Source organism: Trichosurus vulpecula, chromosome 2 (assembly GCF_011100635.1).
Source record: "Trichosurus vulpecula isolate mTriVul1 chromosome 2, mTriVul1.pri, whole genome shotgun sequence".
Lineage (NCBI taxonomy): Eukaryota > Metazoa > Chordata > Mammalia > Diprotodontia > Phalangeridae > Trichosurus > Trichosurus vulpecula.
Window position 1 is genome coordinate 12,377,863 of NC_050574.1, and position 21,474 is coordinate 12,399,336.

The 21,474-nt window shown below is 39.2% G+C and overlaps 1 protein-coding gene across 1 annotated transcript in view; it reads right to left on the reverse strand.

Annotated features, from left to right (window-relative positions):
* Window positions 1-6,382: 6,382 nt before the first annotated feature.
* Window positions 6,383-21,474, reverse strand: part of LOC118838255 (zinc finger protein 883-like) — a 29,908-nt gene continuing 14,816 nt past the window's right edge. The window contains exons 4-6 of the mRNA XM_036745499.1: window positions 17,373-17,499; window positions 16,301-16,396; window positions 6,383-8,446 (exon numbers count right to left, since the gene is read on the reverse strand). Coding sequence (XP_036601394.1) covers window positions 6,939-8,446; window positions 16,301-16,396; window positions 17,373-17,499 — 1,731 coding nt within the window. The 3' untranslated portion in view covers window positions 6,383-6,938. The remainder of the gene's footprint in view (window positions 8,447-16,300; window positions 16,397-17,372; window positions 17,500-21,474) is intronic.

Genomic DNA, 21,474 nt, shown 5'->3' on the forward strand with positions numbered 1-21,474 from the left:
CTCGGCTTGATCAGGGCACATCAGACTCCCCTCTCCCCTTCTATTCTACCTCTCATTTTGTAAGTTAGTCCCACAAAAACTTTGATTCACCTGAGGGGGTGTGCCCAAAGTTCCTTACACAATGCCCCAGGACCACATCCCCACTGTGACTTCCACTTGTCTTCCACCTTCACCAGTCTCCTTGGGTACATTTAGAAAGAAGTTTCCTACTGGTCTCTCTGCCATCACTCTGTTGCTCTCCTTGTCCGTTAACATTGGTTTTGCTCTCCTGCATTTCTGTTAAATTAACTTTTTGAGAAGCAAATATACCCCTCATAAGATGTCCTGCCCTGCTTCCTCTCCTTTCTCTGGCAGAGCAGCACAGAACATTGCCGCCCTACTCCTATCACAGCCTGGGCTAATTTCTGTCCTCTGCAGTTTGGATCTCTGTGAAAATGGGAAGATGGGGGAGGCGGGGAGGGAGGGGATCAGTGTGGAGCTGAGCTCTGTGACAAACCTAGACACATAACTTGCCCTGTACTCTCTGCAGGACATAACACTTGTACTATGCTGGCTATCCTGGCCACAGCAAAGTTCTGCAGTTTGGAGTTTGGATTTCCATGGCACTAGAAAGGGAGAAGGGTCAGGATGCAAGGTTTCATTCTTTTGCAAGCCCATGAGTTGAGTTGGCTTGCATATCCTTACTGTCAGAAGCATGGTGGATGATGGGAGAGTGGGAGCTAAGTGAGCATGAGTTAAATATTGGCTGCCTGAGATTTTATTTGGAGTGTTTGATGATCCAGATATGGAGAATGTAGAGGGTCAGCTCTGAGAAAGTGCATTCTGGGATAAGACACAGGCCAGGTTTTCTCTGAAACCTGTTCTTGCCCTTGAGCTGATAACCCAGCATGTGGGCTCTCCAAACCCCACCTCGGCACACACGTGCCCTCTCCAAAACCCCCACGGCACACACGTGCTGAACACCACCTTCGAGCTGATCAACACAACATTGTTATAACAAAAAGGGAACAAAGCACTAGGCAGCCATGCAATGTAACAAATGTCTCACACATGAACTTGTTGATCTGCTTGCCTAAAAAGGTATATAAGCCCTTTTCTTCAGTTTAATAAACGGAGCTGTGCTGTACTTTCCCACCTGGCCTGTGTACTCTTTTCACTCTCTGCAGCATTTGGCCATCTCTGGCCATTCAGTGCCACAGCTGCTGGTGGCAGGAGACTGCTGATATTTCTTTATTCTTGGTACATTTCTTTTTTAGAGAGTTTTCAGAGGACATGAGGATCAGAAATAATTTGTAGTCCTCCATATTGCTACCCATGTTAACCTGAGAAGCTCTGAGATTTTTAAAGGAAATAATGAACTCAGGGGTTGGGGGAGTCCATTCAAAAACATGGGTAGTTCAGGCAAGGGAGCAAGAACTTGGAGCAGAAGCAGTGACGAAATTCTAATTGCTTCTGTTGTTTTATCATTGTGGGGATTGGTGGCCTGGTCATGAGATTCAGCTGTTGCTAGCAATCTGGGCTAGAAAATACCACCCTACTCAGTATCTCCTGGCTTAGTTTCCCCTTTGCAGACCTGGTCACCCCCAACTATGATTAGAAATCAAGGATACATGAGTTACCCTTGGTAGTGTGGATGAGCTCAGGCTGGCTACTGTGCTCATGGGGCAATTAAAGAGGCCCAGACTGGGCTTTGGGAGGGGCTGCAACATGATTGTATTCCTTAGCCAAAGATTTTTCTATTTGAGTTAAACTGAAAGGTGGAGGTTTTGACAGAAAAGGGAACTTTACATATTAATACTAATAATCAAATGATATAGCATCAAAATTAATTTGTGTCACTTCCATCCTATTTATGAGGTCATTCCTTCACTTTTCTCAGGCACAGACATCTGCCTGTTCTCAGATCATACTGCCTTGGAGCAGCATATGACATTTCCCTCAAATGGTGGATTATCAGCTTTATGACAACTCAGTTGTAAGTTAACCCCTAAAGCAAAAATAAAATCTTTAAGTCTGAGATCTGTTAATGCAAACCTGGCTTAAAGAAGTAACTTCAATACATACTATGCACGTAGACTTCCACAATTTTCATAAGCAATAACCACACAATCAAAATCACTATTAAAAAAGAAACTTGCAGGCCCCTTTTACTTCAGCTGTGAGGTCCTAGTTTCTCATTAAATAACCTCATTATTTTAGAACTTCTCATCATTCTTTCAAAAACTTCTCACACAGGGTTGATAAAATTTTATCATTTCATCAAGCTGAAGATCCAGGAGACTGAAAATCTGCCAAACCTCTAAAGAAATTAATAGACATTTACAAAGTCTGGGATACTTTCCCAAACAGTAATTACTATTATTCATTTTAAAGCAAAATATACCCAATTAACTATTTGAGAGTTTTTTTTAACAATAATGACAAGTATCTCTATCAAAAAAGGAGGTACTTTTCCAATGATACAATTGTGTGGGCAGCTATGTGGCATAGCCGATAAGAGTGCCAGGTCTGAAGTCAGGAAGCCTCATCTTCCTGAGCTCAAATCTGGCTTCAGACACTTTCTAGCTATGTGACCCTGGGCAAGTCACTTCACCCTGTTTGCCTCAATTTCCCCATCTGTAAAATGAGCAGAGCTAGAAAAGGAAATGGCAAACCACTCCAGCATCTTTACCAAGAAAACCTCAAAAGGGGTCACAGAGTCTGATACAACTAAGTAACTGTATATACATAATTCATTATATGTGTGTGTGCACGTACGTATATGCCTTCTGGGTATTAAAGAACACACGTCTATCACCTGCTGATCGTGTAGGTCACAATCTTGAGTGGATAAATAAACTTCAGTGCACTCATCTTTCTACATCCTGAGTTGCCTTATTCATGCTATTGTTAAAAGGACTCTGAAAATTCTTGCAATAGGATAGTTGTTGGGAGGATCAAGTGAGATAACTGTCGATCACTTTAGCACAGCACTAGGCACAAAGTAAGTGCTATATGAAGTTTAGCTATTATATCTTAAAGTCAGGAACAGAATAAGAGCCTAGATAGCCTATTAAAAAAAAGTAACAATTCTCTTTAGAACCTAAAGTCAAAGTAGAAACAGAATTCACCAGTCACCAATGGAAAGACATTCATTCCACAATGAAAACTCATAGGATCATCACACATCCAGGACTTTATGGTCAAAGAAAAAATACTGCAAGTATCCAGAAAGAACAAATTCAAACACTGAGGAGCCATAGTTAAGATTCACATGATGATTTAGTTAAGATGATTTAGCAACCACTTTCAGAAGACAAAGGCTTACAACCAAGAATAACTTACCCACAAGAAAGAAGTATAATCTAACAAAGGAGAAAAATATCTCTTTAATGAAAGAGGGCTTCTGACCATTGCTAATGAAAAGTCAAGGCAGAATAGAAACTTTGAAGATCAAGGACTGGAGTTGGGAAACATAAAAAGAAAATACAAATCAAAAATAATCCACTAATCAAGGAGAAAATTCTTATATTCTAATATGGAGAGACGATACATGTGTCCCCTCTGAATTCAAGCATCGTCAGGGATGATGAGAGGAATTAGAAGACCTGGGAATGGGTGTATTATGTCTTGATGACCTTAAAGAATGGGAAGGGCAGAGGCATCCACTGGGCAGAGAAGGGGTAAGGAAGAGGAGAGTTAGGGAAAATCATTCACCTAATCTAGACAAAAAGGCAGAAGTCTATACCACAAAGGAAGACTGAGTTGGGGGAGGAGCTGATATTTAAACCTCACTCTTATCTCAACTGAACAAAGTAAGAAAGAACTCAAACACACACCCAGATTTGGGTACATAAAAACATTTTACTAAACAGGGAAACAGGAAAAGGGATAGGCAGAAGGGCAAAGAGGGAAGGTAGATAAAGGAAGGATTAATATTAATGACAACAAATTAAAGGATGTAGAAAATTGCTTATCTCTTTCCGCAGTGATGAAAAATTAGAAACTGAGGGGATGTCCATTAATTGGAGAATGGCTGAACAAGAGATGGCATATGAATCTTACACATACAATTGTGTTGTAAGAAAATATGAAACCTGAGAAGATATTTATGAACTGAAGGAAAGTTCAGTGAACAGAGCCAGCAGAAAAATTGATACAGTAACAAAAATGCTGTAAGGAAAAAAGAACACTGAAAAACTAAGGAACTCTGATCAATACCATTATACAATTACAAACTATAACACCAGAGGACCAATGACAAAATATGCTATGCACCTCCTGATAGAGATGCAGGACTCAGAGTACAGAATCGGAGCTATTTTTTTTGGACATGGACAATGCAGGAATATCGTCCTTGATTATACCTGTTTCTAGGACGGGGTCTGTTTTCCTTGCTTGCTCATTTGAGTGGGGTGGAAGAGGGAGGTAGAATTCTTGCTGATGAAATTATTAAAAAAACAGAGGAAAACATATCCAGGTACCATTTACAATTGTGACTTGAATTTTTAATATAAGATATAGATTTTGTTTTAAAAAATAGATAATTCTAACAAAATTTAAAAGGTTTGAATAAAATAAATGAAGATCAAATAAGAAAAAAGTTATAGACTGGAGAATATATCAAATGTTACATCAAAATGACCAATAAAATTCATTTATAACTAAAACATATAGACAACTGACACCATTGTACATACCAAGAGCCAGTGCTAATAGATGTGTGTTGAAAGGATATAAAGTTTTCAAAAGTACTGAGAACGATGAAATAACCACATGAAAACACATCCCAAAGCACCAATATTAAGAGAAAGTCATATTAAAATTATTTTGCAATTTCCCGTCATGCCTTCAAAATTGGTGAAAATGACAAGGAAATCATTAATATTTGATTGTTTTTAATTTTGAAATTCACAAACATTAAACTGGAGCACTTTATACATACCATAAAACAGAAAAAGAGTGAAACACATGAAACAATACATAGAGCGGGATTTTCTTTTTGAGTAATTGTTGGTCGGTTGTTGTCTCGCGTTCTCAAAGAGGACCAAAATGACATCACTATGCTAACATCAAGTTTCAGTGTGTCCGACTTCGGCTGATCAGACCATTATGAGCTCAGATTACTCTACTCCAGATCCGGCACATATTCAAAAAAAAAAAGTTTAAAAAAATGAGTAATTAAAAAATTTAACATGGTACTTTCAAAGTTATCTTCATCCCTTCTGGACTTCTTCCTACTCTACTGCATGTATTAAAAAAAAAAACCCATCAGGGGAAATTAGGTGGCATGGTATTGGCCCTGGAGTTAGAAGGACCTGAGTTCAAATTCAGCTTCAGATGCTTCACACTTACTAGCTAGTGGGACCCTGGGAAAGTCATTTAACCCTGATTGCCTCACAAAAATCCCCAAAACACAAAAACCCATCCATTCCCCTTTCTTTTTAAAGTGGGGAAAAGGCAATCCTATTCCTAATCTCCCTTAATGCAATCTTCTTCTACCAAAAAATGGAAAAGAAAATTGTCAGGAAAGCAGCCAACCGAAATAAATCCCTACCCTGTCCATGTCCCAAAATGTACTTTGATCTACATCTTACATCCATCACCTCTCATACAGGACAGGAAATGAAGACCTTGATGAATCCTCTGCAATAGAGGCTGGTCATTACAACAAGCAGAATGGTGACATCTTTCAAACTGACCGCTCTTCACAAAACTCATTATTATCCATTAGTCATTGTTCTTTTCCCAGAAACGTAGAGCTAGAGAGCATTTGTGGCATGATTGGAACCTGGTTTCCCGATTCAAAATGCAGTGTCCTAACTGCTACAATTAGTGTCTTCCTCTACCCTGAACATCAATTTGAATTAAAAGAGACTAAACTGTCTACACATTTTAGCCTATTAATCCTACTATGAGACTTACAGCCCATGAAATAAATAACAAGAGCTAACGTTTCCATTGCGATTTAATATTTGCAAAGCTCTTTGATAATACTGTCTCATTTGTTCCTCATATCAACCCTAGGAGGTAGTTGCTAGTATTATCCCCATTCTACAGATGGGGAAAATCAGGCATGAATAGGTTGTGACTTGCCCAGGGTCACAAAACTAGAAGTGTTAGAGACTGAATTTGAACTCAGGTCTTGCAGTTCCAGGCCCAGCACACTGTTCATTGTGCCACCTTGTGCTTAATGAAATCATTACAGAAATAAATGTCCAATAGATACAAAAATATTTATACCAGGATTTTTTGTGCAACCAAAGAAGAGGAAACAAAGTAAGTACTAACTAATTAGGGAATGGCCTAAGAAACTTTGGTATATGAATGCTATGGAATATTACTGAAGAGTAAAGCCAAACATTAGGATTTCAAGGAAAAATTTCTATTTATAGGGCTTTATGAACACTATGAAATTTGGGATGTCTAAAAAAGTCTGTATGACAGCAAAAGGCCTCACCTCATTATCTAGATCCATAAGTTTTATCTCCAGTATTTCTCCAATTTATAATCAAGCATGAGCTCTATGTAAAGGCCTTGACATTGGCAAAAGGCATTGCTTTTATAAGCCTTCTTTCCAGTGTAAATATTCTCATGTCTAGTGATCTTTTTCTTCTAGAGAAAATCATGTCCCCACTGAGCAAATTCATATTTTTCTCCACTATGAATGCTCTGATGTAAAGTAAGACTTCCCCCATTTAGTCCATATAGGGCATCCTTCCAAAATTAATTTTCTGATGCTGAACAAGCTCTATACTCCATTTGAGTATCTTTCCTCATTCATTATGGTGACAAAATTTCTATCTTACAGGAATTTGCTAATGGGAAATTAGGGATAACCGTTACTTGAAGGCTTTGCCACATTGGTTATACTCATAAGGTTTCTCTCCAGTGTGGATTCCCTAATGAAGAGGAAAACTAGAACTATGTTTGAAAGCCTTCCCACAGTGACTATATTCCTATAATTTCTCTCCAGTGTGGATTTTCTGATGCTGAGCAAGTGAGGCCCTCTGTCTGAAAGTCTTTCCACACTGATTACATTCATAAGGTTTCTCTCCAGTGTGACTTCTCTGATGTACAGCAAGACTGGAGTTCTGTCTGAAAGTCTTTCCACACTGACTACATTCATAAGGTTTCTCTCCAGTGTGGATTCTCTGATGCACAGCAAGACTGGAGTTCTGTGTGAAAGCCTTTCCACACTGATTACATTCATAAGGTTTCTCTCCAGTGTGGATTCTCAGATGGTTAGCAAGATTGGAGTTCTGTGTGAAAGCCTTTCCACATTGATTACATTCATAAGGTTTTTCTCCTGTGTGGATTCTTACATGGTTAGCAAGATTGGCCCTATCTGGGAAAGCCTTTCCACACTGATTACAATCATAAATTTTCTCTCCAGAATGGATTCTCTGATGTATAGCAAGAGTGGACCTTTTTGTGAAAGTTTTTCCACATTGATTACATTCATAAATTTTTTCTCCAGTGTGGATTCTTTGATGAAGATAAAGACTGGAGCTCTGTCTAAAAGTCTTTCCACACTGATTACATTTATAAGGTTTTTCTCCAGTGTGGATTCTCTGATGTTCACTAAGGCTCGATCTCGTTCTGAAAGTCTTTCCACATTGAGTACATTCATAAGGTTTCTCTCCAGTGTGGATTCTCAGATGGTTAGCAAGAGTGGACCTTTTTGTGAAAGTCTTTCCACACTGATTACATTCATAAGTTTTCTCTCCTGTGTGGATTCTTTGATGAAGATAAAGACTTGAACTCTGTCTGAAAGTTTTTCCACATTGACTGCATTTGTAAGGTTTTTCTCCAGTGTGGATTCTCTGATGTTCACTAAGACTGGATCTTGTTCTGAAAGTCTTTCCACATTGAGTACATTCATAAGGTTTCTCTCCAGTGTGGATTCTCTCATGTATAGCAAGACTGGACCTATTTGTGAAAGCCTTTCCACACTGATTACATTCATAAGGTTTCCCTGCAGTGTGAATTTTATGTTGGCCAATGAGCTTTGAGTTTTGGCTGAAGGTCTTCCCATCTTCATTAAATATATAAACCATTTTTCCAGTATAACTTTTCTGATGTCTAATGATGTCTGAACTCAAGCTAAAAGGCATTTCCCGTTGATTACTTTGATGCATTTGCATTTCAGGATGCTTCCCAAAAGATTGCATAAGCCCCACCTTTTCTGTAAAGCATTCCCTATCTTCACGATACTGGAAACACTCATTTCCTGAGGTCATTTTCTTACACTTAATTAGGACCGAATATTGTTCGAAACCTTTTCTCTCTTTATCAAATTCACAGTGATTGTTTAGATCTTTCTCTATCTTGATATCCAAGTCACAGATTTCTCTCAAATTCAAGTCACAGGGACTATCACTCATGAATCTTTGCTGATGAAATTCTTCCATGGAAAAGCTTAGCTTTGTAGTAGTCCCATTCACTTCAGCCCTTGTCTGTGCATCTAAAGGAAACAAACATATTTGTAGACACATATACATATAAATAAATCCTCTTCCCTCCATGGGAAGAAAGTAAACTGGCTTATATTCTATCCTGCCCCCAGTCAAAAAGAAGAGTTTTCAAATTAAATGGGCAAAATCAATCAACTGAAAATGTTATCAGCTCACATCTACAAGATGACCTAATTTACGAAGAACTTCACAAATGGTAACACTGGATCCTCACAACAAATCGTGACACAGGCAGGGTGGGATTCTCATCACACTTTACAACTGAAGCCATGAGCTCAGAATAGCCAATTGACATGACCAACATCCCTGCAGGTGAGGCTAGAACTCAAACCCTAGGACTGACCATGCTCGATCCCCAGAACTAGACTACCTTACTCCACTCCACTTGCAATCCTTCACTGAAATGCCTTTTGCTGGTTTTTCTTTTAATTTTGTTATATTCAGGAAAGCTTTCTGTTCTTCCATATTGATCAGCTTTAATGCATTATCATTTTCTCATCCTTTGTAAATTTCCTGTTAAGCTAAGAGATAGGTTTAACATTTTTTCCTGTCATAGTAAATTTCAATGTTATATTCAATTCTTCTTATATTCTATTCAGATGCATAGATATGCTATTTGCTGCACATATACTAAAAACTGATATCATTTCATTATCATATCTTTGAGAATGTAATGTTTCTAGAGATCCTTTTTCACGTCATTAGTGGTTCATGAACACAGTGGAGGCTAATGATTATATTCTAAGATTGCTGAGCTAAAAATTCTTTAGTGGCACATTGAGCAGTAAATAATAGCCAAATTCTGTTACACATATATTTTTCCTGTGGGACAATAAGTATGTGCATGTTTGAAACATAAAAGGTTTAGAGATTCCAAAGAGTCATAGTCAGGCATACAATGATTTTGGGGTTTACATAGTGATTACATCAAACTTTGACTCCTTTTGAATAGTAAAACATATTCTATTTCTCAACCTGTCATCAAATTGTTTCTCAACTGCCAGAAAGGTTTGACATTCAAACACAAATCAATGCCCATTGGAGGATCACACATACGTACATACCCTCATTCAGTATCTAGAGTATAGTGCACCAGAGTAGTTCCCTCATTCCAGGGTTACCTTGGAGCTGCATCTCATCAGTGCTATAATCATCGATCAAGATGGTACAAAAATGTTTGTGTTCTTCAGTGCAGATGGAAGCTCTTTGAAAAACATGCTCACTAGGCATGGGCATTACAAGACATCTTGAAACCATCAGGGAACATTGCAACCATTCTACAAAAAAAACACCTAATACTGCCTCTCATTGTAGAGTTAAGGCTATTTTTAAACTTTGAACTTTTTTTCTATAGCACAGATTCTTGAAGGATCTGGTTGGCAACATAGGTCAGCCATCTGGCAGAGTTTCTGAGAGTGTAGACAATATGCCAATGGTAGAAAGAAGAAATTTCTGTCTGAAGAGTCCTTTCCTTACAAATGTTGTTTTATATTGAAGCATTGTTTAAAAAAAGCAAAGCAAGATAGGCAAATAAATTTTAAGGCAATTTATCATTTACTATACTACTTGTCATTGCAAATAGAAAAATAAATCTTTTATATATTAACTAGAGATTCATTTTGGTGACTGGTTTGTGGGCTAAAAATAAAAAAAATGAATTTCCATCCCTCAGCAAGAGAGATTGTAAAATTCTCCTACCATTTTCCATGTCGTCCATGCATGAGGAAACATTTTCACTGTATTCTGAGTTACACACCAAAATTCAAATGGAACAGAGATGTGGGTCTAGCAGTCAAGAAGACCCGAGTTCAAATCCCACCTTAGACACTTATTAGCCCTATGACCATGGGCAGGTCACTTAGCCTCTTCCTGCCTATTTCCTCAACTGTAAAATGGGGATAATGACATCATCTAGCTCACAGCATTCTGAGGATCAAATGAGATCATGTCTCTAAATCACTTAGCCCAGTGTCTGGCACATCACAGATACTATGTAAATGCCATTTATTAATATGATTTTTGTTGTGGTTTTTCTTATTAAATAGACTAGAAGCAGAACCACATTAAAGACTGAGTTTGGCAGCTGTTGAAACAAATAGTGCAAATTTTTGTTCAGAGGAAAAAGTCCAACTGTGAAATGAATTTTATATGTTACATTATGTTTAACAACTTCCAAGTTATAACTTATATGATGAAAAAATGCTATTCAGATTCAACAAAATCTATAAAATAAAGAAATTTAAATTGAAGTCTTACAGGTAATTAGCAAGAAATCTTACTGTATTTCTAAAAAATTCTTACAGAAAGCCCTATATTAAATTTTCATAATTATTTTGTTCTTACAATATTACCAATTATATTTTGTTTTCATAATTTAAGTAGAATAAGATTTTACATTTTATGACAATACGTTGTAGTGAAATCATAGATTTGGAGCATTGAGAGACAAAAGTTTTCCAGGTCACTACTATAGGAATTAAATGCAAAACTAATATGAATTAAATGAATAGTAATTTAAATGACTGGGGAGTTTCATAACATACTTCTTGCTACTGGTAAAAGAGGTTCTAAGAACAAAAGTTTTTGGGAACCCAGCTCTAGAGTTGGTTGTCCATTGCACTGATCAATGCTGCTACAGTATAAACTATTCCACTGGTTCTGTTCACTTATCTCTACATCTGTTCAGGTAACTCTTCCCAGGTTTCTCTAAAACTGTGCCTTTTATCATTTCTTAAGGCTCAACAATCTTCCATTATATTCTTAGACCAGCATTTATTCAGTCACTTACTAATATATGGGTACCTTCTTTGTCTCCAGTTCTTTGCAACAATAAAAAATTGCAGCTACAAATTTGTGTCATATCTTTTCTCTTTAATCCCTTTAGTTAATAGGTCCAGGAAAATTAATGTGGGGGCAGAATTCAGAACTGTATTACACAATGAAATCTCTTCATTTTAATGCTGGGTGAATCTTTGTTTCAAGGGTATTTTCTATACACAACATGTAGTAGGATTCTGCTTCCTAGTGCACTCTGCTACCCTCCTTCATTATTATGGGTGAAGTCATCCCATGCACATTCAGTTATGACAATTAAGTTTTCTCCATCACATGCTTTTATCCTCTTTTCCTGTGCCTCAATCATTAAAAACAAAAAATAGATGGGGAAAGGGAATGGGATCAACACTAGTTATTTAGAATAGAAATTCAGAATAGAAATCCATCCATTACAGTTCTAGATGACTGGCTGTAACACTACCTAAAAGTCTCCTATCTTTTTAATCTCCCCTAAATAATGCATCTTCTATGGTGCAAACAATTCCCATCCTGAAGCAGCTGGGTGGCATAGAGAACAGAGCAGTGGGCTTGGGGTCAAGAAGACTGGAGTTCAAATACAGACTCCAACACTTGCTACCTGTGTGACACTGGGCAAGTCACAGTACCTCTGTTTGCCTCAATTTCTTATGTGTAAAAAGGGGATAATAATGACACCGACTTCCCAGGCATGTTGTAAGGATCAAATGAGATATTTGTACATCACTTGACACATACTAGGGTCTACCTTTTATTATCAGTATTTTGATTTTGATTATTTCCTCACTAACTCTGCTCTCTTTAAATTGCTTTTGTTCTCTCATCTTCTATTCACTTATTTCCCTGTTGACTAAATATATTTCCATAGCAAAACACCCTCCTTTGCTCAGATCAGCTAAGAATGAGGTTCCTGATCAACTGTTTCTTCTGAAACCACCTCTATGTCTGTATGCCAGATCGTGAGCTCCTTGACAGCAGGGAATGTCTTTTCCTTTCTTTGTATCCCCATGGCTTAGCATTACCTGGAATATAATAGGTATTTAATCAGTGTTTATTGACTGACTGGGCCCAGGGCTGATACCAGGATCCATCCTCTTCCTTGTTCCCTGGATTCTGATCTCTTGCTTAATTATCAAATGCAGGTTCTGGTCTTAGCCCCATTTCTGTCCATTTCTTGCATCTTATCACCTACAAGGGGTTACCTTTGTCTGGTTCAAAGCTGAGTGGAACCTGAGCAGATCAAATACAGAAGATCACAAAGGTTTCTAAGTTGCTGGACAGTCGGGTACTATGGGATGCCCAGGACTCTCTAACTTTCATCTCCCTAGTTTTAAGGAGGTGATCACCTCAAGGAAGGTTTTTCTAAAAATAGAGACAAATAGATCAGAGAGATCAGGAAAGGGCCTTAGGTTGATGACTTTTCAAGCCTTAGCCTTGGATAATTACTTCCAAGTAAGGCAATGGCCTTCCTTCCTACTCACATGCTGCTCAATGGAAATCATGAAAACAACTTGGCTGGGATCAGTTCAAGTTTAGGTTCCATAAATTCTGTTAACTGTGCAGTGCAGCACGTAATCTTTCTACATCTCCCTGATTCACTATTCCACTCATCACAATGTCTTTTCCAAATCATTTCATCCATTCCCAACCCTCCTTTTTGGTGCACTCCCCCTACAACCTCTCAGCTGAGAACTTAACCTCATGCTTCATTGAAAAATTAGACATTTGCAAAAAGCTCTCTTTTTCCCCCTTTGCCCCAGTATCCCATTAAGAGGTGGCCCTTCTGCTTGCCAAAGCAAACCCTTTTACTTGGATAAATGAACCCAATGCAAACCATTTAAACCCTCCCAGGTTAAGCTCATTACTTATCTCATCATCATGCTGGTAACTAAAGCATTGACTGGGGTAGTCAGAAGCAAAACACTTTTGAGGAGGGACAGGGTGAAAGGAGAGAATAGAATAAAAGGGGGAGTGGGGGGGAGAGGATAGTAACTGTGAAAAACATTTTGAAGCAAGTTTCTCTGATAAAGGCCTCATTTCTCAAACATAGAGAGAACTGAGTCAAATTTATAAAAATGAGAGCACTCCCTAATTGATAAATAATCAAAAGATGACATAATCAAGGTTATCTATAGCAATATGGAAAAAATACTCTAACTCACCATTGATTAGAGAAATGCAAATTAAAACAATTCTGAGGCACTACCTCATACCTATTAGATTGGCTAATAGGACAGAAAAGGTAAATGACAAATGGTGGAGAGGAGGTGGCAAAAATGAGACTTTAATGCACTGTTGGTGGAGTTGTGAACTGATTTAACCATTCTGGAAAGCAATTTGGAAATATGCACAAAGGTCTATAAAACCATGCATATCCTTTGATTGAGCAATACCACTACTGGTCTATATCCCAAAAGAGATTAAAAAAAATAACAAGGAAAAGGACCTATATGTACAAAAATATTTATAGCATTTCTTTTCTGGGGGCAAAGAATTAGAAATTGAGGGGATGCTCATCAATTGGGGAATGACCGAACAAGTTGTGGTACATCATTATGATGGAAAACTATTAAACTATGGGAAATGATGGGCAGGATGCTCTCAGAGAAATCTGGAAAGACATATATGAGCTGATGTAAAGTGAAATGTACTACATACAAAGTAACAGCATACTGTAGGATGATCATTTGTGAACAAATTAGCTATTTTTAGTGATACAACAATCCAACACAACTCTGAAGGACTTCTGATGAAAAATGCTATCCATCCCTAGAGAAAAAACTGATGCTGTCTGAATACAGATTGAAGCATACTTATTTTAATTTATTTTTCTTGAGGATTTCTTTTTGTGTTTTCTTTCACAACATGACTATTATGGAAGTGTTTTGCATGACTATACATGTATAACCTGTACTGAATTGCTTGCTTTCTCAGTGAGAGAATCTGGAGCTCAAACTTTTAAAAATGAATGTTAAAAATTGTTTTTACACGTAACTGGGGAAAAACAAAATACTAAATAAGAATTGTTTTAAAAAAGCATTGACTGACCCCGTATCCCTAAATTTGTTCTACTCTGTGACTGGTGAGTTGGAGAATGGAGTGCCAAACTTCTCCCAATGCATTCTTTTAGAGAGGGCAGTAACTGGATTTTTAGCTCACTCTACTCTGCATCTACCACTTTGCCTAGTTTCAACTACAGAGAACAAGATACCTCCACACCAGGTAATGCCCTGATTTTCTTCTCCCTCTCCCATTCTTTTTTGCTTCCTTTTGTGTTAGATTGTAAGCTCCTTAAGGGCAGGGGCTGTTTTTTTTAATTAATTGTATCCCTGGCACTTGGCACAATGCCTGCACATAGTAGGTGCTTAAAAATGTTTATAAGATTGTGTTGCTGGATTGGGTCTTTTACCTCCGAATATTCCCTCCTCTTTCACATCCATTTTTTCCCACTAATCTCTCCCTCTCTATTGGCTCCTTCCCTATTGCCACAAATAAAACCAGGTCTCTTGGATACTCAGAAAAGCCTTACTTGGTCCATTCACCCCCACTAAATACTGTCCTATATCTTTCTCTCCCTTCACTGCTAAATACTAGAGATGGCCATCTATGATTGGTGTCTCCAACTCCTTTTATTTCACTCTCTTTGAAACTCTTTGCAGTTTGGCTTCCAACTTCCTTGTTCAACTAGAACAGTTCTCTGTGAAGCTATGAATCCTCTCCAAATGGCCAAATCCAATGGCCTTTTCTCAATCCTCATCTTTCTTGACCTCTCTGCTACCTTTGATTGATTAATCACCCCCCTTTTCCTGGATGCTCTCTTCTCTAGGTTTGAGGGACACTAGTCTCTCCTGTCCAAAATGAAATTCCTTACCTTAGTGACCCACCCTCCCATCTTCTTCTTTGACTACTGCTATCCAGTGCACCACACTGCCAATCATCCAGGCTCATAACCACTCCTCATGCATACCCACACAATCACAACTCACAATTTAATTTTTTGGCAAGTCCTTTTGACACTGCTTTTGTAGTGTCTCCTATACACTCTGTCTCTCCCAACACTGCCACTTTCTTGGTTCAGGCCTTTCTAACTAATACCTGTGGTACTGCAAGAGCTTTCTGCTTGGTCTCACTGTCTCAATTCTCTCTCCAGTCCACTCACTCCTCCACAGAGCTATCAAATCCATATTCCTAAATAAAGCACACTTCTTACCATGGTACTACTTCCTCAATAAGCTCCAGGGGCTCCCTAACATCAGGATCAAACACAAAATGCTCTGGCTGCTAACATCCTTCATCATCTTCCCCTCCTCTTCCTTGCCAGTCTTCTTTCACCTTACTCCTTCTCCACAGGTAATAATCCAGTGCTACAGGCCTCCCTTCTTTTCCTTAAACCATCTCCTGACTCCAAATGTTTTTCTTGGCTGCTCCTCATGACTGGAATGCTTCCTGGACTTCCCTGAAGTCTCACCTAAAACCCCATCTTCTGCAATGAGCCTTTTGCAGTGTTCCTTGACCTTTGTGTCTTTCCTCTCTTGATTAATTCTAATTGATCCTGGATATGGCAGGTCTCCACATAATGATTTGCCTGTTGTCTTCTCTACTAGTTTGTGAATTCTCTGAGAACATAATGTTTTCCCTTGCCTCTCTCTGTATCTATGGCACTTAGCACAGTGTCTGGCATATAGTAGGTGCTTAATTAATACCTGCTTGTTGACTTGAAGAACATCTAGGAAAGAGCTCTTACAGGACAGTCTCAGTCCTTTCGGGATGCTTTGAGGAGATTTCCATGCCCTAAATTTCTAAACAATGACTTCTTAAAGGATCACAGATTTATCAGTAGAAGGGAAATAAAAGGCTATGGTGTCCAAAGTCCTAATTTCAGAGGGGAAAAACTGAAGCTCATACTGCTCAAAAGCACCTAGAAAAGAACTCCAAGTCAAGTCTTCTTATCCCCAAGCCTACCATTCCCTTCACTGTGACACAGATGCTTCTTGTGATAACAGCCCTCATATGCCTGCTTTCATCTCACTCACCTGGACAGGAGTTCCTCAGGTCGATTTGATCCAGGATCCATGATGCTTCCTTTTCCTCAAAATGGGAGATCAAATCTTCTCTGAGAACTGGAATTCCTTGGTGTGGGGAATAAGGAAGGTATGAGGATGGAAATTTATACTTTACTCCTCTTTAGGGAAAGGGGACATGCAAGAAAGGACCCCAGGAGGGTGCCCAGGACTCCTCAAGGATGGCTGACATTGTGTTTATTGTGGGGAGCCTGGAGGTGGTCACATTCCATAGGTTATCTAGAAAATAGAGTCCACTACTAGTTCAGCAGTAAGAGACCTGGGCATGGAGTCAGGGAGACTTGAGTTCAAACTGAGCCTTAGATCCTTAGTAGCCATGTGCCCCTGGGCAAGTCAATTAACCTGTTTGCCTTAGTTTCCTCAACTGTAAGATGGGGATAATAACCACACCAAACTCAGAGGGTATTGTGAGGATCAGATGAGATAAAACTTATAAAGTACTTAGCACAATGCCTGGCGTATAGTAGGTCTATATAAATGTTTGTTCCTTTCCCTTCCTTTTCTACCATCTGGGTGAAAATTTGGGGGAAGAATGAAGGAAGCACAAAGATAGACAAAGCAGGGCTAGGAGTAATTAGCTATAAATTTATGCTTGTTAACAAGAACAGCTTTATGACCAGACCCATGCCAAGGAGGAAGGGGTGGCCTTGTTCAGTAGCGGGTTCCCTTCACTGCCCTTCAAGGAAAAGGCACATGGGTAGTTTTCAGAGATTTTGCAGAAAAAAAATTCATTTTACAGGCAGGGCCTAAGCTAGATTCTGAGTCTATCACCCTAGTTAGTTTTGTAACCCAAAGTTACTTAAAATACAAAAGAGACAGCTTCAGGAGTAACAAAGGAAAATCCCAGTTTCCTATCACAAAATGCAAAGACCTTTATCAGGCAGCAGGAGGACCCTGCAGAGAGACCAACACTTTCCCCTTTCTCATAAGTGATAAATACTCAAACCCTGTACACTAGGGAAGGAAAAGCAAATTCAGAGATCCCAGGGGAAGCAAATTCAGAGTTGCCTGGGGAAGTGCTTACCCAGAGAGAGCAGGTTCTGGGAGTTTTCCAGCATCACCTCCTTGTACAGCTCTTTCCGAGAATGGTCCAAGAGGCACCACTCCTCCTGGGTGAAGACCACAGCCACATCCTTGAATGTCAGTGACTCCTAACCATCAAAATTCACAAGACTTAGAGCTGAAAGAGACTGAAGAATTCATCCAGTACAACCCTCATCAAAGTACAGGAGGAAACTGAAGCACAGAGAAGAGATTTCCTAAACATCATATGATTTATTTATGTGTTTGGTAAGCAAAATGGGTTCCTTAGCACTTAGTTCAACAAGTGCCCTTGAAGAGTTTGGCTTTGTTTCTTTTGAGTAATTCAGCGTATTTCATTGAGTCTTACTAAGTGTTAAGCCCCAGGCCCAAACCCCTATTAGGTGTAAAACCTTAGTGGGTGTGGATTGGCAACTAAGGTGGGGACCAAGGTGGCGCTAACTCCAGGGAGGGCCTAGTTTACATGTCTGGGAGAGCAGAGGCTTTTAGACCACGTGGGTTTAAGTCTGCCTCTTTGTGACGATTCTAGGTCACGTGGGTGAGTCACATGTGTGACTCACCCCCTGATGCTGAAAAAGATATAAAACCAGGGGTTGGCCTCCTCTTCCTTGGAGCTCTTCCCCGCAGCAGTGGTGGTGTGTGTGACTCTGGGCCAGCCCTTGTTCTGAGCTCCCAGGCTGAACCTAGATGTTGGTAACTATGAATCTGTATTTGGTCTGTCTGTTGATGTTTGTAATTTGTTTGTATTTTGCTCTGAAGTTCAGTGTGCTGGCTTTTTCCCCTGAACTAAGTGAATGATATTTGTGTGCTGAATTAAAGTAAACTTGTCAACCCCTTTAACCTTGCTTTCCTTATTAAAGCAGATCAAAAGAACCTGTGCTGTTGGCAGCTTTCCAGGTGCTGGCTGTGGATGGATCTTACATCCCCACAGAAGCTGCTAGCCGGATTGTTGAAACAGCCAGCAACACTTAAAACCATAGTCATTAAGAGCCCAATGGAATACTGAGAGAAAAGGATTTCATATTTGCAGTTGGAAAAAAGTTGACAAATATCTTATTATAGAATGTTTATTCCTAAAGAATCATGCAGAAGATATCTGTTCTGTAAAATATCTTATGTCTTTGCTTTATGGTTGCTTTCACTTGTTAATGGCATAGATTCATTAATACTCATATTGAGTTATATAGAATGAGAGTAATTATGGTGGGGAAAGGTTTCCTTTATTTATACAAAACATAATATTTCCTTACTTGGGGTTGGAGATTGGGTTAATTCATGAGAAAGATATTGCCAGTTTATGAGAAGCAAGTTATCTAAATATACCCCTAAAACGAGACCACTGGACAACAAGAGTCAGGAAATTGGGTTAAGAGTCAGACTGATGGATGAAATTCTTACAAGAGAGTGGCCAAATGTGAAAATGCCTTGATACTTGAGAAGGGTCATCTATTTTTCCAACCTGCTACATACATGTAGAACACATGTGTGGCCAATGCCTTCTTATCTGACCCTCTCTCATTTCATTATCTGACACTTCCATTAGTGTTATGATAGATTTATTTAGAGGTTCTGTTATTTATGGGTAATGAGGTGGTGCAGTACATAGATCACTGGGCATGGAGTCAGGAAGACCTGAGTTCAAATCTGGTTTGGTCACTTACTAGCTGTGTGACCCAAAGCAAGTCATTTAACCCTGTTTGCCTCAGTTTACTCATCTGTAAAACAAACTAGAGAAGGAAATGGCAAACCACCCCAGTGGCTCTGTCAAGAGAATCCCAAATGAGGTCATGAAGAATCAGACATGACTAAAACAAATGAACAACAAATTACTTAGGAACAATTGTTGATCATGTATATAAAATTGTCTTTTCATCTTTCATCATCTTGATCACTTGCTAACACATCTGATTTATGATTTTTGAAATCTATATTTCTCCTTTAACTTCCTTTATTTCTAAATTATTTAACTTCTGAGTGTAATAGCTGTTTGGATTTCAAGATCTTTCACACCCATTAATAGGCCATGTGACCGCTTATGTCACATGAAGCCTAAGTCACATGTGGTGGGAGGAGCTTGCTGAAAGGAAAAGGAAATTGTGTCACAGGAAATGCTGAGAGAGCAGTTACAACAGTTAGAGCTGAGGGAAAGAGAGCTGACTGTGATAGCTGTGCTGTAAGTTTTAGGGAAGGCCCCAGCAGGGGGCAGATGGTTTTGGGATGGCAAGGCTACATGCTGTGATATCGTATACTGAATTCTTTGTTGCTGTGATGGGCTGGGCAGATGGCTTGTGGGATCTGGTTCTCCGGTGACTGAATAAATGGTTTACTTCTCCCTTCTATGTGGAGAGTCTCGTATATTTTGCAATACAGAATCACATAGGCATTTTGACAATTATCATCTATATTGTGATTACTGCCTTGCTGATACACTGAGTAATTAAGGCATTTTGGGGTCTTTCCACGGTTTTTGAGATTCCTAAGAATTTACAAACCTTTCCTTTTCACAAGGGTCTCTTGAGTCACAATTCTTCATTGTGTGGTATTTCTTTATTATATGGGCTCTTGCTAGAGGAAGGCAGTACTTTTATTGATTGATAGTTAATGTCTAATTGATTCTCTCACTCATCATCGAAGCTATTGCAAACCTCTTCCTTCTCAAACCTCCCACACACATTCTTCACCACCATGGGGTGAGGTCATGAACTCTAAGCTTCCTTTTAAGGAAAGAGCTCAGCTCACACATCTCTTGATTCTCATCTGATGCCACTACCTTTCGACTTCTCTGAAGGCCATCTCCACCATTCTCCAGGAAGCTTACTGTTGTGACAGCATTGTCCTGTGACATCTTAGCAGCTTCAGTACTGCACCTCATCACTACCTTCTGCCTCTCTGATTAGAGGGTGGGGCCATGAACACCAAACTTCCACTGGAGGAGAGGGCTGAGCTCAGACATTTCTTTTCTCACCTGGCTGCACTACTATGGGACTTCTGACTTCTCCATCATGCCCCAGTGTCTGCTGTATTGTCCCGTGTTAGGGACTGTTTTTCTTTTTTGGTATTTGAATCCTCAGCCCTCAGCACAATGCCTGGCACATCGTAAACACAATAAATGTTTACTGACTATTGACCACCCAAACAGTCTCATCTGAATATCTTTCCTCTTATTTTAATTTAAAAATTGAGACTATTCAATATGAGTCACCTCTGATCACAACTTCCTTTCAGACATCTCAAACTGGATATCCAGTAAGTATCTTAAATTCAACATAATCAAAATGGAATTTATTCTCTTGTTCCCTTAAGGTTCCCCTACCCTCTTACCTTCCCTGTTACTGTTAAGGGCAACAGCAACCTCCCAATCCTTGGAGCTAAGTTTAGGTGTCATCCTCAACTCCCATCTCATTGCACAATATCCAGTCTGTTGCCAATACCTATTCATTTTAGTTTTGTAACATTTCCAAAATAAACCACCTTCTCTCCTCTCATTTTCCAAACACCCTGATACAGATGCTCGTCACCTCATCCTTGGAGTACAGCAATAGCTTGCTGCTAAATTGGCCTGCCTCACGACTCCCCCCACCCCAATGTCTCCTTCATTTGGCCAATAAAGTGATTTTCCTATATTGCAAGTTCAACCATGTCATTCCCCTACTCAATAAACTCCAGTGGCTCCCCAGGATCAAATACAAATGTAACCTCCTTGCATTCAAAGCCCTTTATGACCTAAAAACCACCTGGCTTTACAGTCTAATTGTTCCTTATTATCCGTCACCTACTCTATGATCCAATGTCTGGTCTCCTTGGTATTCCATAAAGACACTCCATCTCCAGGCTACAAGCATTTTCTTTGGCTGCTCTAAATGGCTAGAATTCTCTACCTCTTCATTTCGGCCTCCTGGTTTATTTCAGGTCCCAACTAAAATCGCACCAGCCTTTAACAACTGAATGGGCATTGCCTCTGACAAAGTGAGACCTGGGAAAGGCCTTAGGTTATAAAGACCAACGTAAAAAAAAAAAAAAAAGATCAAGGTCTGCCACTGCATCTGGTACCATTGCCAGTTATCTTGACATAGGTCTTGCCACTG